At 39.0% G+C, this 14729-nt stretch overlaps 2 protein-coding genes across 2 annotated transcripts; one reads left to right on the forward strand and one right to left on the reverse strand.

Moving 5' to 3' along the window:
• Positions 1-1346: 1346 nt before the first annotated feature.
• On the reverse strand, positions 1347-7767 carry LOC145467536 (5'-3' exonuclease PLD3-like). Its single transcript, XM_081451088.1, has 6 exons — positions 7291-7767; positions 6188-6399; positions 4994-5141; positions 3729-3924; positions 3261-3423; positions 1347-2291 (listed from the first exon to the last, which is right to left on the reverse strand). The coding sequence occupies exons 1-6, from the start codon at positions 7748-7750 to the stop codon at positions 2037-2039; spliced, it is 1434 nt and encodes a 477-aa protein (XP_081307214.1). The 5' UTR covers positions 7751-7767; the 3' UTR covers positions 1347-2036.
• Positions 7768-7914: 147 nt separating this feature from the next.
• On the forward strand, positions 7915-12679 carry LOC145467537 (uncharacterized). Its single transcript, XM_081451089.1, has 5 exons — positions 7915-7990; positions 8270-8355; positions 9534-9638; positions 10449-10556; positions 11416-12679. The coding sequence occupies exons 1-5, from the start codon at positions 7916-7918 to the stop codon at positions 11828-11830; spliced, it is 789 nt and encodes a 262-aa protein (XP_081307215.1). The 5' UTR covers position 7915; the 3' UTR covers positions 11831-12679.
• The last annotated feature ends 2050 nt before the right edge of the window (positions 12680-14729 follow it).

Raw genomic sequence — 14729 nt, forward strand, 5'->3', positions numbered from 1 at the left:
AAACTTCAGCTTGCAACAAATCGGAGAACAAAGTAGTTCTTCATCACGAACGTTCCGCCCACTAGCGGTTATTTGAATATAATGGTCACACTAGGGTTTCCCTTCAGACTCAAAATTGAATTTTTATAGTTGACTCATGTTTTCCCCCGTTTGCGTCAGGTTTACCAACCAGCAGCATGCCAAATATTTAGGTAAAATAAGCACTGCTGAAGTCAAATGCTCTAGGCTACCAACTATCGCCTCGGTGGAATTGCAAGCATTTTATAATCGGTAAATGAGAGAGTTTGGTAGCATAGCCTGGGGGTCAAATTGTGCAGCCGACGTATCCATATAAACGCCGTTAAATTGAGTGTTCAAGTAAATGTTTTTCCTTTTTGAAAATTCAAACGCGTTCGTTTTAAACTCTGAACTTCTTTAATGTTGACCTGCTGTTTTCAGATCTGGATATATAACGGTGGCGAGACCTAATCAATGTCCCACGCGCCGAAATGTAGCTGTATGGAAGAGATATTTATAGTCACATATCAGTGACATTGCTCCGCGATTAATGGGAAAAAACACGTAAATTTTTAGGTGTGTTAGTAGGTTTCTATTGGTTCAAAAATACACTAGTATTTTATGGGTCGCTGGTTAAATGTGCTTTGACTGAAAGCGTAATTGCATCACATGATTCTTTGATAGCTGATTGTACCCATTTCAAAAGTGAGTTCAAATTCCGATCTGATCTACCATTAACTAAAACACTCTTTTAATTGCATGCTTAGAGCCTAACTAGACGCTCTATATTTAGAGTGTGTCGAGGACTTTATGAAATGTAGACCGGGTTTGGGCAGTGTTTCACAAACTCGCCAGGCTTTTCCGTATCAGGTATATAGAGCGTTTTCACTCACGTGGCCAGCAGCCATGCAAATTTATTGAAACAAAAGAAAGTGTTTACAGAAGAAAAGAGTTCAACTCAACAGGATTGGTTTGGCACACCAACATGGCCGCCGTTTCATTGTTTTGGAACACCAATATGGCTGCCGTGATATCATGTGAAAACGCTCTATAGGACCCTTAAAACGAGTCAGTGGACGAGGTCTGGGGCTAGTTCTTAAGAAAGGTCTCGGAATAAGTCTGTGAGAGAGTTACGTTGAATGGGTTTTCACTAAGTTCGCTCCAGGCTCGTCTGGGTCATTCAGAACTAAACAGAAAGGAATGAAGATCACACGCACAACTCACGTTGCATTGCCAGCGGCATGACATGAAGAAAGTGAGTCTAACGATCCAATTTACTACCAAGGAAAATATTGTGTCTTAGAGGCTTCACTGTCAAGCTGCATTCTAATAGTATTTAAAACAGATACTCAGTTTCACTAAACTTTAATTTCTTCTAAGTTCCACCAAGAAATCGTGATAAAATTACAATACTCTTGTGCTAATTCCAATTGCTAATGAATTTACAAAATTATTTAGACCTAACTGATTGCCACAAAATATTGAATACGTTATACAAAAAGGTATCTAACTTCAAATACGGTCAAATACCAGTCCATTACCTCTGGGATAATGTCACTATTTCAAATAACGTGATTTTCGTACGACCTTGCAATAAGCACGCGTGAACACGAAAAGAAAAACAACAAACACAGTAGAAGTGAACAATACGAGTGGTTCAACAGATGGAGACGAACTCTCACATTTTAGCGACAAAATATCGCTGATATGCGTAAAGCTTGTTAGCTCATCTCAAATTACTGGCGGATACACCAAAACGCGACTGTTCAGGAAAACAGTTATTTCAGGTCATACAAAAGCTATTTGTCTAATAGAACTTTGTTATGTAGATGCTGCTATCGTAGACTACGAGAAGTCCCTCTTTTGATTAGTCCGTCGCGCGTGACGCGAAAGAAAACCGCGAGAAAATAAAATGGCCGCCCGAAATCGCGTCTCGCCCCCAGGATTTCACGCGGCCATTTTTCCCTCGCGGTTTATTTACGGTCTCGCACAACGCACTAAGCGAAAGAGGGACTACTCGTAATCTATTGCTATCGTATTCAATACTGACAGTAAACTGGCGTAGTAAAGTTTGAGTACCAGTTTCTCTCGAACACGGCTTGTAACTGCGCGCGCACTGTGTCACCAGTTTCTGTTTCATTTATGACGTAACCAATACCACCAGTGTACAAGAAGTAATCTGCTGACCAGTTAGATGTGCCGACGTAAGCTACGCTCTCGGTTACCATAAACTTGTTGTGATTGACACGAGTGAAGACAATTTCCTTCATGTATGGAGGCACAGTGTATAATCTCTGAAAACAGAGTGGTAAAGAAAGAGGTTATAAAAACTACCAGTCCAGTGGTCCCTCTGAAGCTAAATACAATCATGCTATAGCTGATCAGATTAGGAGGTGACCATACTGAGGAGGGGGGAGGATCCCCATTTAAAAACGACAGCGGGGCTTGTCGGAAGTTTTGAAAAGAACCCCTAAGCAGCACCAAGATCTTGTTTTGTGGTTGTGGCTTGAAATCTTTTCCACCCCTAAGATATACCAATTCCAAAACAACACATCATCTCCTGTCATTCTTTTTTCGGCTCGATACCCTAAAAGGTGCCGAAAAAGCTCCCACTGTGGACTGTTTGAGGCTGAACACCCTAAGAGGTACCAAAACCACGTTTTTAACCCCTAAAAGGTAAGATGAGTACCCCTGTCCATTTTATATGATGGGAGTCCCTCCCCCACCAAGGGCAACCTGCAGCATTTACAAGGCTCTTTAATATAACTGGCCACATGAAATAATAGGTAAAGAACACAGAAATACCCCCTAACCCTAAAAGCTAATTAGAGGTCTAAATTAACAAGAACCAGTGAAACAGCTTGGGAAAGAGAGCAAGTTTTATCCCAAATAATTTACTGCATCTGCAGTTTTTGATGGAGATGTTTCCACTCAGATGCTTCTTTTAATTAGTGATGACAAGTTGAAGACAACTTCTGCCAAGTGCTTGCCAAATTTTCTGATTTCAGTACTAAATGAGAACTGGAACTCTTGAGCAGTCTTAGGAAATTCTACTTACAGGGCTTTTGTAAAGAATTATCACAGCGATAATGAGTTTATCTGATAAGAGGAGGGGGTGGCCCATGTAGGTGGAGGACATACACTTATAGGCGTCCATTTAAGGGAGATGTCCTCTAAAGAGGCATGCTTACTCAGGGGAGGTGTCTTGCTGAAAGTTACTGATAGCAAATGCAGAACTGTTGTAAACATAAGGGAGTACATACCACTTCAACTGAAGCATAATTAGCTCTGTTCAGTGCAGCAAGAGATCGAAGGTAGTACTTCATATCAGAACGAGTGTGATTCCACAAACTGGCTAGCAATCGCACATGCACTTTACGATCAAATGCTGCTTTTCTCAAAGCATCATCTATAACTGGCCAGTACCTGAAAGACAAGTGTGGAAATGCCATTTCCAATATTTATAAGTCCTGGGGCATTTTTATAAAATTCGGTTGTAGTATGATCGTCTGGCACAAAAACACAACACACAGAATATAGCAAAACATAGTCCTTGGCTTCAGACTGCAAAACAGTTCTTTTCTCAAGATATCTACATGTATGTGACACACAAAGTGGTGGGAGATGCCTACATGTTAATAAATATTTACATATATTCATTTAAAAATCAGCTTTAAGTTTGCACCTTGCTAGTTCTAAGCTTTTTTTTTTACAGTCGTACATGTACTTACGTTCTCTGATCTGTGTAGAGAGTTGTTGGAAAGTAATCCATAACAGAAATATAGACAAACTTTGTTGCACTGTTGATGACTCGTAAGATGGCTGCCAGATCATCTTGGCGTCCAGGAGGAGACAATTTTGGTGGAGATGACGTCAAATAAATTGAAGCTGAGTTCGATCCATTGATTTTGATTTGTGCAGGAGAATCTATAAAAAAAAAAAAACAAGGGATCATTGTTCAACAAACACTAAAATATATGGAGCCTTAGCTTCTTATCAACTATTGTTTTTATAGGTTGACGTTGAAGTTGAACGACTTACATTTTTACATTTTTAGGTTGAAGCACCTCCACTACAGTGCCCCCACCGCCCACATCTGCCCTGCCCTTGTTATCAGTGGTCCTCATCACCAGCAATGGACAAACATGGCCTTTGAAAGCCTGCATAACTGGCCTGTCTTCTAATGACCAGTCAAAATGGCAAAGTAATTTTTACCAATATTAAAAGCCACAGAGCCACAAGCAAAATTCTCAGGACTTCAACTCATTTTGTAATAACCTTACAAGAACAGCCAGCTTCAGGCTGAAATTTTACTGCTGAGTGCTAAATATTTAGTATCCTTTTGTGGTGTACAGATTGAACATAATTCATTATTTGTGTTGTTGTTACGACAACTGATGGTGGAACCAGGATTTTTCTTTGGAGAGAGTGCACCACTAAGGAATGGCATAACTGACTGATGAGGTAAACAAATTTTTTCAAAAGCGAATACGAAGAAGAAGGCTTCATCTCAGGGGGTTGGGGGGAGAGTGTGTACACAGCCTGCACCCTCCTGCTAGATCCACCCCTGATGGTGTCCTAAGAACATTATTCACATGACAAAAGCACTTTGTCGGCATCAGCATACCAGCTGATCTACCTGGAGAAATTCCTAGTGAGTTTTACGAGTTCCTGTATTTATTGCCATCAACCAACATTTTAGATAATAGCTGGCATAGGTGGTGGAGAAGGGGGGCTCAGAACCCCACCCTTTGGTGCTGATAACATTGCTAACGCAGCATAAAATTGGTATTTGACATTACCTCTGGCAAACGCAACTTCCAAGCAGACATTGTAAACAATGCAAAGAAGTTTGTTTGTGCAAAGGAACAAAGCAATTTTAAAGGCATTTTGGAAAATACGAGACAGTAAAGGTATGCACTTGGCTTAACTATGAGCCCCCCCCTCCCCACCTTGTTTCAAACTGTTCTGCCGCCTCTGGCTGGTACTAGCTAACCTGCATTGATGCCTGTTTTGTACTTATCAGGCCAGGGATCTGGGATCTGAGAGTTTGGCTTTGCTAGGTCCCAGTACACCTCGAATATCTTGCTCATGTCATTTGCCAAACAGCTGCAGTTGTAAGACATTAGGCCAAGCTCTTGCACCTAAAGTTGAAAGAGTTAATAACAGCATAGTAAGCAATATGCAGTAGGGGAGAGGAGAGAGGGGATATTTAAGGATGAATTGATAGTGAGGTGAGAAGGAATTTTGGGATAGGAAATTTAGCAGTATGGTACTTTAGGGACAATGAATTTTCTTCAGGATCATTTTAGATGAGTTATCTTATGAAAAGTATAGGGGAATCTTTGCTGATGTCCAGGAAAGACTCCCATATGAAAAGGTTGGGGATGCTCATCAGAAAATTTGAATAAAACCCCTACAGGACACCAATAGGGGCGTGATTCAGGCTTTATTTGACCCCTAGAAGACACCATTAAAAACGGAATAGGGTAGATTACCAGCCGTTGTTCAGGAAAGGAGCCCACACTAGTAGACCAGATTTGAAAGACCCATAGAAATTGAGACTAAAACCAGAAATAAGAGCATTTCTTTTATATCTACTATTATGTCTTCAAGTGCACCATAAAACGTACTTTAAATAACAGGTAAAAATTGTGGGGTTTCATCATCAACACAATAAGTGAGACCAGAATCCTTGATTTACACCCCTAAGTGAAACAACAAGCATCCTGAACCTTTTCATTTTCATATAGGAGTCTGTACCCTACCAGGTATACAGCACCCCAAATGAGAACTGTTAGGCCGTGTAATAACCTGCAATCATACCCTCCCTCAAAGGAAAAACAGTTGATGTTATAGGAGGCAGTGTGGCCGAGTGGTTAGAGCACCAGATTTGAAATCCGTAGGTCCCAGATTCAAATTCCGATCTAACCACTAGCTGATGTTGTTCTCGGTAGCCCTGAGTTCAACTTCTCGGCTGCACTTGTAAATAGCCAACTGGTCTGCCTCCTGCCAGCTGGGATTCTTAACCTAAGTTGTGTTTATTTTAATATTCATTGATCATTGTTTGTTTACATTGGTCTGAAAAGACCCAATGGGGAGTGGCCAGTTAAAGTATACATACAGTATACTTACATAGCTGGTCTCAAGTTAACCATGAATTAAATATTGTACAGAGATTAGTGCACACCTGTGTAAGTGCTCTCCAGTCTTGATTTGCACTGCCAACATAAAAATGTTTTCTATCAACAAGCCACATCTTTGTATGTAGAATACCACTGCCCACTAAGCGTGTTATGTTCAAACAGCGCACATCAGCCAATCCTTTCTGGGAAAGATAAACTGTGTCCAAGCTTGGGAATGCGTCAGTTCGAGGTGACTGCACAATGCGGATTTTGACACCTTGTTAAATCAGTGATAAGATTGACAGTGAAAAATGACACATTGATACTTGATAAAAAATGAGTCAGCAGGTGCTTTAAAAGTTACCAGGCAACACTTTGAACGTGCAAATATTCAGGTGAGGTCGCCAAGGTAGAATGGTTAACAGTACAATCAATCTTTCTTCAATGCCATGATTTTCACTCTTATTGAAGATCCTTGAAAATCCACAAGGATCTTGGTCAAGGCCTTTGAACTCCTGCAAGGAATTTTAATATCTCAAAGATTCTTGCCCAGGATCTTTGACTTAGCTCCTTTTGAAATCTTCTAGTTTCTTATAGGATCCTTAAAAAATTTTCACCATTTTCTAAAATGAATTAATTCCTCCAAAGGGTGGTTGTTGTAGAGCGGTCCAGTTGTACTGAAATTTGGTTGTACATCAAGACAATATTACTTAGACAGTACTTAGACAATATCACTTAGACAGTACTTAGACAATATCCCTTATTCTCATCACCTGGCGCGGCTTGTTCAAAAGGTTGATAACGCTATCCACTGGATAAATCACTATACAGTGGTAAATCACTATACAGTGGATAGTGTGCCTTGTTTTGTAAACACTTATCCACTGGATAGTGATTTATCCAGTGGATAACGTTATCCAGGCTTGCTTGATTGATAACGTCTTGGCATTGTAGTGAAAAAAGGAGTTTTATCACTCTTGGGAAGTAAACGGCTAAGGTTGAAAATTTTTACACAAATATACAATCCACATCACTGCATAAGCTTTTACTGGAGAAGGGGTACTCACTTAGTGTAAAAGTGTCTCCGAGGATAGAAACGGCTCTAATAACGGCGTGAAATAATACACCCGCATAAATTAAATCAAAGAAAAGCAGCAACGAAAAGTACCTCTCTTTGCAGCGGCCTGTATTTCCTCAAACACATTCTCTCCCTCCTGTGTACTGGGGTCAGAAGTATTGGTATCACTTCCTTGTAGTGTCCAGTAAAACGATGCTATGTCGATCTGCTCCTCTGCTGACTTCAAAAGATTCATCCAACCATTGTAAATGCTAGGGTTGTGAACGGACCCAGCAGGAAACTTAACACCTTCGGGTATGCTCTCCACTAACGTGATTGTACAATCGCCCGTGTAGGGCGAGATCGCATCTGAATCTTTTGTCGTGATTGAGCTCGATCCTTTGATACAGAACTGCAATATGACCAGGGTGACAGCTAACATCCCCAAGAAAACAACCAATGCAATCAGCCATTTGCTTCGTTGACGCATAGATGCATTTTGTTTAGCTGACAAAATCACACCTGGTTTTTGCTCCATCATTAACACATAGGAAGCACTGCGGTCGGCCATAGGGTCTGGGAATCCGAATATGGTCCTTGAAGTTAAATATTACTTTAAAGGTAAATATATATAAGAGACACTTGGATGTAATGAGGAGCAACGTCACGCAGAAGAAAGGTTGAGCCAGGCGTTACGTGACGTAGGCTTTGTGACCAGGCCCTACACCAATTCAAGATGGCGGTCCAAAGGAAGTTTATAGACAAAGGTTTGTTGAAGAACGTAATTCGACACACTGATGCTCATAACAAGGTACAGATCTAACGATTTAGTATGCATAACAGTTACAGTCAACAATTTTTATAAAATATGGAGCAACGAAACTGAAACATCAGTTGTATCAGCGTGCACTGATTGGGCGATTGATTCAACTTTGGTGATATTGATACAGTTGACAGCTTTGGTTGCAACTCGATTTTATAGGCCACTTTGTTATTATTACAACTGTTAATGAAGAGAATATACATCACATGTTGCGAACTTGTTAAGCTGTGTAATAGTAACTAATTGCTTTTATGTGTTATTTACAAGATCCAAGAGGAAAATGAAATGTGGAAACAGTTTGAGTTAATGAATAATAAAAAGAGGGATGCATCAGCATTGGTTGAGTCTAAAAGGTACATTGTATAGGGAGATTCACGCTGACGTCAATGTTCTCATTTTTGCTCTGTTGCATTTGGCTTTGTGTACAGAAGGAAACATGCTAGATATGAATTGACTCCAGGCAGCTAAAGAGCTAGAGAAACTTATTACATGGTGAAATTTTTTCTCTTTGGGTGTAACCTTAAGGAGAAATTGTCTTTCAAAAACTGCAAAATTTCCGGGTGGCAAAAGTGCTAATGAGCTCATACATTCTTTCTAAAATTTTGAGTTTTTTAAACCTGTGTTCCACAAAAAGTATTCAATACATCAGGCTCATATTTCCTTGGCAGAGTTAATTGTACTATGACCTTTCAATATTCAGAACTGATTTATTTGTAGCTCCATCAGAAACTGAATTACTTATGTTAATGAGGCAAATATTGTAAACAAGGATTCCCCAATAGACTATAACTTAAGCTTATCTAATGTGCATAGTGCAATCCTGCTGGGATCATTGTGTTCAAGTGAGTTATGTCTAACTGCAAAAGGCAATGTTGTAATGGACTAGCATCATTGTCATTATTGTCTTCTTTGTCATCATCATCATCTCCATCATCATCATCATCTCCATCATCATCATCATCATTATCATCAGGGAGGGAGGGGAGGGGGTTTAGAAGCAATACACACATACAGTACATTTAACACCTATCAAACAGCCACCCACAGGGGAATGGATAGAGGCCGGCGGCTTAAAGGGGGCTGCCACTTAAAAACAATAGAAAAACCCTCATTGGCACTTTGATTACTGGCTGCGTAATAGGGGTGGCTGTTTAATAGGTGGCTGCTTAAATATAGGGGTTTGACTGTAGTAACCTCATGCTACTGAAACCAGAGCTAGGTGCTATCTAGACTATTGGGCTGATCTGATCTGAAGGCTGTCTACTCCATTTCAGAGCATAGGCCACTGACCAAACTCCTCCAACCCCCTCTGTCCCTGGCCAGGCACTCTGTCTGAGTTCAGGACAAGCCCTTTGACTGGAGAGTGAATTGTGTATCCCTTCTCCAGCTATTACATGGTCTCCCTCTCTGTCTGCTTTCCTGAGGGTTTCACAAGAGGGCTTGCCAGGCAGTGCTGTCAGTTGGCCATCTAGACTAATGGGCTACTTAGCTAAAATCCAAACTTTACCATGTTTCTATTTCTGTTTATAAGGTTTGTAGGACGTATGAGATGTGACAATGAAGATGGTGATCAGCAACCCAAAAGTAGTTTCTGGACACAACAACTGTTTAATTATGAAGCAAATGATTCTGGAAGGTTTGTCTATACTGGTTGAAATATCTTTTTACACTGAGATTGCGACAAGTGTAGAAATCCTTCCTCACCTTCACCACTATCACGGTGATTGCAGAGGTCCATGAAATCCCTATATCCACCTCAAGAAAATTATCAAAAGGTGATATTTGAGGATGATGTCCAAATGGGGGAGGAGGTCGGAGCAAAAACTCTCCTATGCTGATGGGAGGGTTGTGTCATATGGATGTCTTCTGAACAACATGTTGCCCCTTACACCCGCTTTCAGTGTTACATGCATGGGAGACATCTTCGACATGCTATGTAAACGGCTGAAAGACCGTTTAACTGTGAAACTGGCAATTTTTCCAGTTATTAGCAGAACAAATGACAAATTAATGATAATAACTGACCTCAAATGAATGAAGAAGATTGAGGACTTTGCATGTTTCCTGATTTATGGGATAATTCAAAGGATTTTATTGTAGTTGATTGGCTCTTAATAGTGACTTCTGGTAGAATCAGGGCGCTCCCACTTGAAGTTAATATTCAAAAGATGTAAACATTCAAAACAGTTAATTTATCTCTCACAGAATGACTTCTTGATACTCCTAGCCTATTTTGATGTCATATAAATCCATCTTTCATGACTAAAAGTTGAGTGAGTCCATAAAGAAGTCAGCAGTGGTTACATTTTTCATGTAGGCCAGATTACATAGTTAAGAGAAGGCATGGCGAAAGATGTTGCCTATGCATGTTACACTGACAGCCTACCTTTAAACTCAGTCAATGTGGTACACGCTTAATTCTTTGCATTTTACAATTTATACTCAGATGGGGACACAGTGGATACAGAGAATTATATCCAGAGGAGTTTGAGAACAAAACTAGCCAAGAGAAAATTCAGAAATCAAAGAAGAAAAAAACGAAAAAAGAAAAACGGTATGGTGGTGATTTGACTTTGTTCAAATAATCCTTGGCTCAGCCTCTTTTAAAGATATTTGCATAATGTTGCTATGCTGGTCATCTTTCTACAAGATGTCAGTTTTCTACTTGTCAATTCTGGGTGGTTACAGATATTGTGATTGTTGCTTGCTAAACTGACTGTCCTTGATTCTTTGATTCCTTGATTCCTCCATTCTTCCACTCCTCCACTCCTCCACTCCTCCGTTCCTCCGCTCCTCCATTCATTATGGAGGCGGCATGGTCAAGTGGTTTAGGGAGCTGGATTTGAAATCTGGAGGTCCCTGGTTTAAATCCTCCCCCCAGTCGCCATTTGGATTTGTTGTCGGTAGCCCCGAGTTCAACTTCTCCACTGTGTTGTGTAAACAGTCAACTGGTCAGCCTCCCACCACTTGGGATTCTTAATAGTTTATGTTCTATTTGTAATATTTGTTTAATTATTTGCAGTATCCCCAAGTAACACAATAATGCTAAATAGTGATTGATTCATTGATTCATTGATTCATTGATTCATTGATTCATTGATTCATTGATTCATTGATTCATTGATTCATTGATTCATTGATTCATTGATTCATTGATTCATTGATTCATTGATTCATTGATTCATTGATTCATTGATTCATTGATTCATTTAGTTACTCATTCATTCATTCATTCATTCATTCATTCGTCAATTCAGCGCAGGGAAAATGGACGAGTGACAATAGGGTGGGGTGGGTGAGTTCTGGTCCTTGACTGTAAACCAAGCACTGAACATTGCTCTAAAACTTTGATGTCATCAATAGAAAATTACATGTGATGATAACGGAAAAAAAAACACTTGTCTTTATTATAGAACTGATTCAAAGAGTAGAAAAGGCAGGAAAAGAAGGAGGGAAAAAAAGGCCAGTGAATCCGACTTCCAGAGATCCAGTGAAGAAAGTGAAGACACTTATGAATATAAAAGAAAACGAAAGAGGATTAGCAAAAGCAGTAGCAACGAACGAAGTTTAACGGATACACGACAAAAATGTCGTAAAACGAAGAGCAAATTTACCGCGAAAGAAGAAAATTCAGAGATAAGGACAAAAAAAGACAGAAGAAAACGGGATAGCTCAACAGAACGAAGTGAAAGGACAAAAACGCGAAGGGAAAAGAAGAGTAGAGAGAAACCTTACGCGAAAAGTAGTGATGAAGGTGACAGTGAAGACTCACAAAGACAGGAAACATATGAAAGGAATAAAGACAAAAAGAAGCAAAAACGAAAATAGAAAGAAACTAGACAAGCCCAAGAATACTTTGAGTCGGTTGAGATAAAAACGCTGAAGAAAATTCTGTATGTTTTCTCACAACGAATGAAATTAAACGAAGTAATATTTGTTCCAAAAAACTGGATTTTCAAAAGGATACAGTGACGACTCACAAAGACAGTAAACCTTGAGTGGGTTGAGAAAAAAATGCTGAAGAAAACTTCTCTATGTTTTCTCACAATAAATTAAGTTATTTTTGTTCTAAAAAAGTGTATTTTTAGAAGGATCCTAAAGAACGATAATGTTGCAGGCTTGTCTGCTTGCTCCTTTTGCGTAAAACAACCCTCCTGGTAATTTCTTTTCAACCGAACTGAACCATTATTTGAAGTTTACTATAGTTTGAAAAAAAATCTCATTCCGAATATTAGAAAATACTTCACTTTAGAAACACTATGACGTGCCTTTTTCTGTTCTGGGTGCAGTTTCGATAATAATAATAACAAACAATATTTACAGAGGATATCACGTAGGTAACACTAAGTTAATTAGGGTGGTGCTCTATCAACATTACTGCAATTTACTATGTGGAATTAAAAACTGAAGCTTAAAAGTTTTAAATTACGAGGAACTGAATAAACTGGATCGTGTATTTCAGTTCTTGACAGCAGTCGTGTATTGTGCACGCTAGACATTTTTAGCAGCGTTTTTCTATGTTTGAAAAATAATTAAACTTTTTTTCGACGAACCGTGTTCGGCCCAGATGCGGGAATTTTAACCGTTTATTTTTTGTTTTAAGTGAACCACGCTTTATTCGGTCAATATTTGTACGTTTGGACTTCATGCTTGGTCAGTAATAACCATATCGTCTCGTGCCCAAGAAATGTCTGAGATTCAACTCTCTTTCACGCCATTCGCTGCGGATGGACATTCAAAATAGTTTTGGGAATCCGTCTACACGTGTTTTCTCATTAGAAACGTGTTTTTGCATGCAAAATCATTATTCCGTTTACTTCCGTACCAACTGTAGAGATGTTTACTCGGTACAAGGGTTCCGTTTCGTTTCAGTGGGTTAACAAAGCCTAGAATCAAAAGTATTGTACGTGTTTCCACGCGCTTCCTTTAAGTTTTAGACTCGCATTTTAACTCAGTTTAAAAGGATTTGAAAACCACCCGCTTTTAGTTGCTGAAGCTTTTTTTGAAAAGCGTGTTTTTATTTTAAAATGAAGCGACGCGCGATATGTCTGGCGGCCGTTGAAATTTCAAAAGGCTGAGTTTATCAAATGCATTTAAGTCTTTATACTCTGTGAATCCGTGAATAATAGTTCAAAGGCGACGTCACAGGAACAATATGTAAAGGTATGAATATATATACACTGCAATAATATGCGATTTCTTCCGTGTCTCTATGGGAGGAAAAATCGTGCGTTAAACCCACACTGGGAAAATTGGGAACTACCAGGTTAAAAATAGAGCATGTGCCATAACTGATTCAGTTTTTTCGATAACAATATGACCTGTAATGAAGAATGGGAAGACACATTAATCTAAGAGAAAACGGAACATTGAAAGAAGTGAATACATAAGAAATGAAGAGATAGGTGACAAAAGAAAATTGCATTTTACTGAAAGTGGACAAAAAGCTGAATAAAACAGCTCAGAGCAGTTTGGGGGTAAAAAGCGAACATACGTATATCAGTGGTGTAAAGGAATGGTAAAGAAAAAAAAACTTGCACCGGAAAAAACACTGGAAGACTTGGTCCCTTAAGACCATGCATTGAAAATTAACCTCTGATAATTTTTGGAGCGAGAAGTTGTTAATATATCACTCCAGATAAGATTTATTTTACTAAAGAAATGATGTATTATCACGGAGGTAAAAATGTTTGAGATTCTCTTCCGGGTCCGTCCCACATACAAGTCTTCTTTAGAACCAAAAAGCTTCAGATCTCCACCCACATTCCTTTTCGTTTCATTTCTTTCAAGTTTACTTCGTTTCATTTCGTTTCGCAAACAAAGCAGTAATACTCAAGTGTGGGTGTGATACGTGTTGCAAGCTTCCTTTAATATGTTTAAGTTTTCGACTCATACTACAGACAGTGACACAATTAGCAAGGAAACCAGTCGAGGCTAGGTTGCCAGGCAACCAGCCTGTGTTGAAGCCTCTAAAAAAACTCACTGCTATGAAAAACAAAATCGTCTCTGCTGTCACGCATTAAATTGAAGATGACATTCCAAAGAAATTAACTTCAGCGAACAATAAGCTTTTCTGTTCCACTTATTCAAGAAAAAACTGGATATTCTATAAATACGTTCTGAATGGAATGCTGAAAGAAGCTTAACTGCGGAAGATACATTTTGTCCTAGTATTACATGCATTTCACATACAAATAAGTGCGAATTGACTTCCCTATTTGATTTAACGTAAATGCATTATTTATTACACTGCATTATTTATACCATCAAACAATTATATAAATTACGGTTCTTTTCGCAGTAATTACTTGGTAAAAAATTCGAGCGCAAAATTCTTAGGAAAATGAGAGGTTTATTATCGCTCAATTGATATTTATAGAAAACTATTTAGAGCTTGCAGTATTTACTCCTTGGTTACTGAAAAGAGTTGGAGATTATTTTCGACAATCCTATTTTTGCTCATGCTGTAAGTATTTTTGGACTTCAATATTTCTACATCAGTTTTTCTTCCGTTTTCGCCAGTCGCTATCCGTTAAACTTCATGTTCTTTTTCAGGGGCCCTGTATTGTTGTTATCCGTAGCAGGGGAGGAAGATTAAGCGCCTTTCAATAAGTTTTATCAATCACCTGGAATAGGCATAACAACTTGAGGAAGTTTTTAAAACCGTCATAAAATTTAATTTTACTTCCGAGTACGTTAGGGCGGTTGAATTGAAACATTCTTTCGG

This window comes from Orbicella franksi, chromosome 14 (assembly GCF_964199315.1).
Source record: "Orbicella franksi chromosome 14, jaOrbFran1.1, whole genome shotgun sequence".
NCBI lineage: Eukaryota > Metazoa > Cnidaria > Anthozoa > Scleractinia > Merulinidae > Orbicella > Orbicella franksi.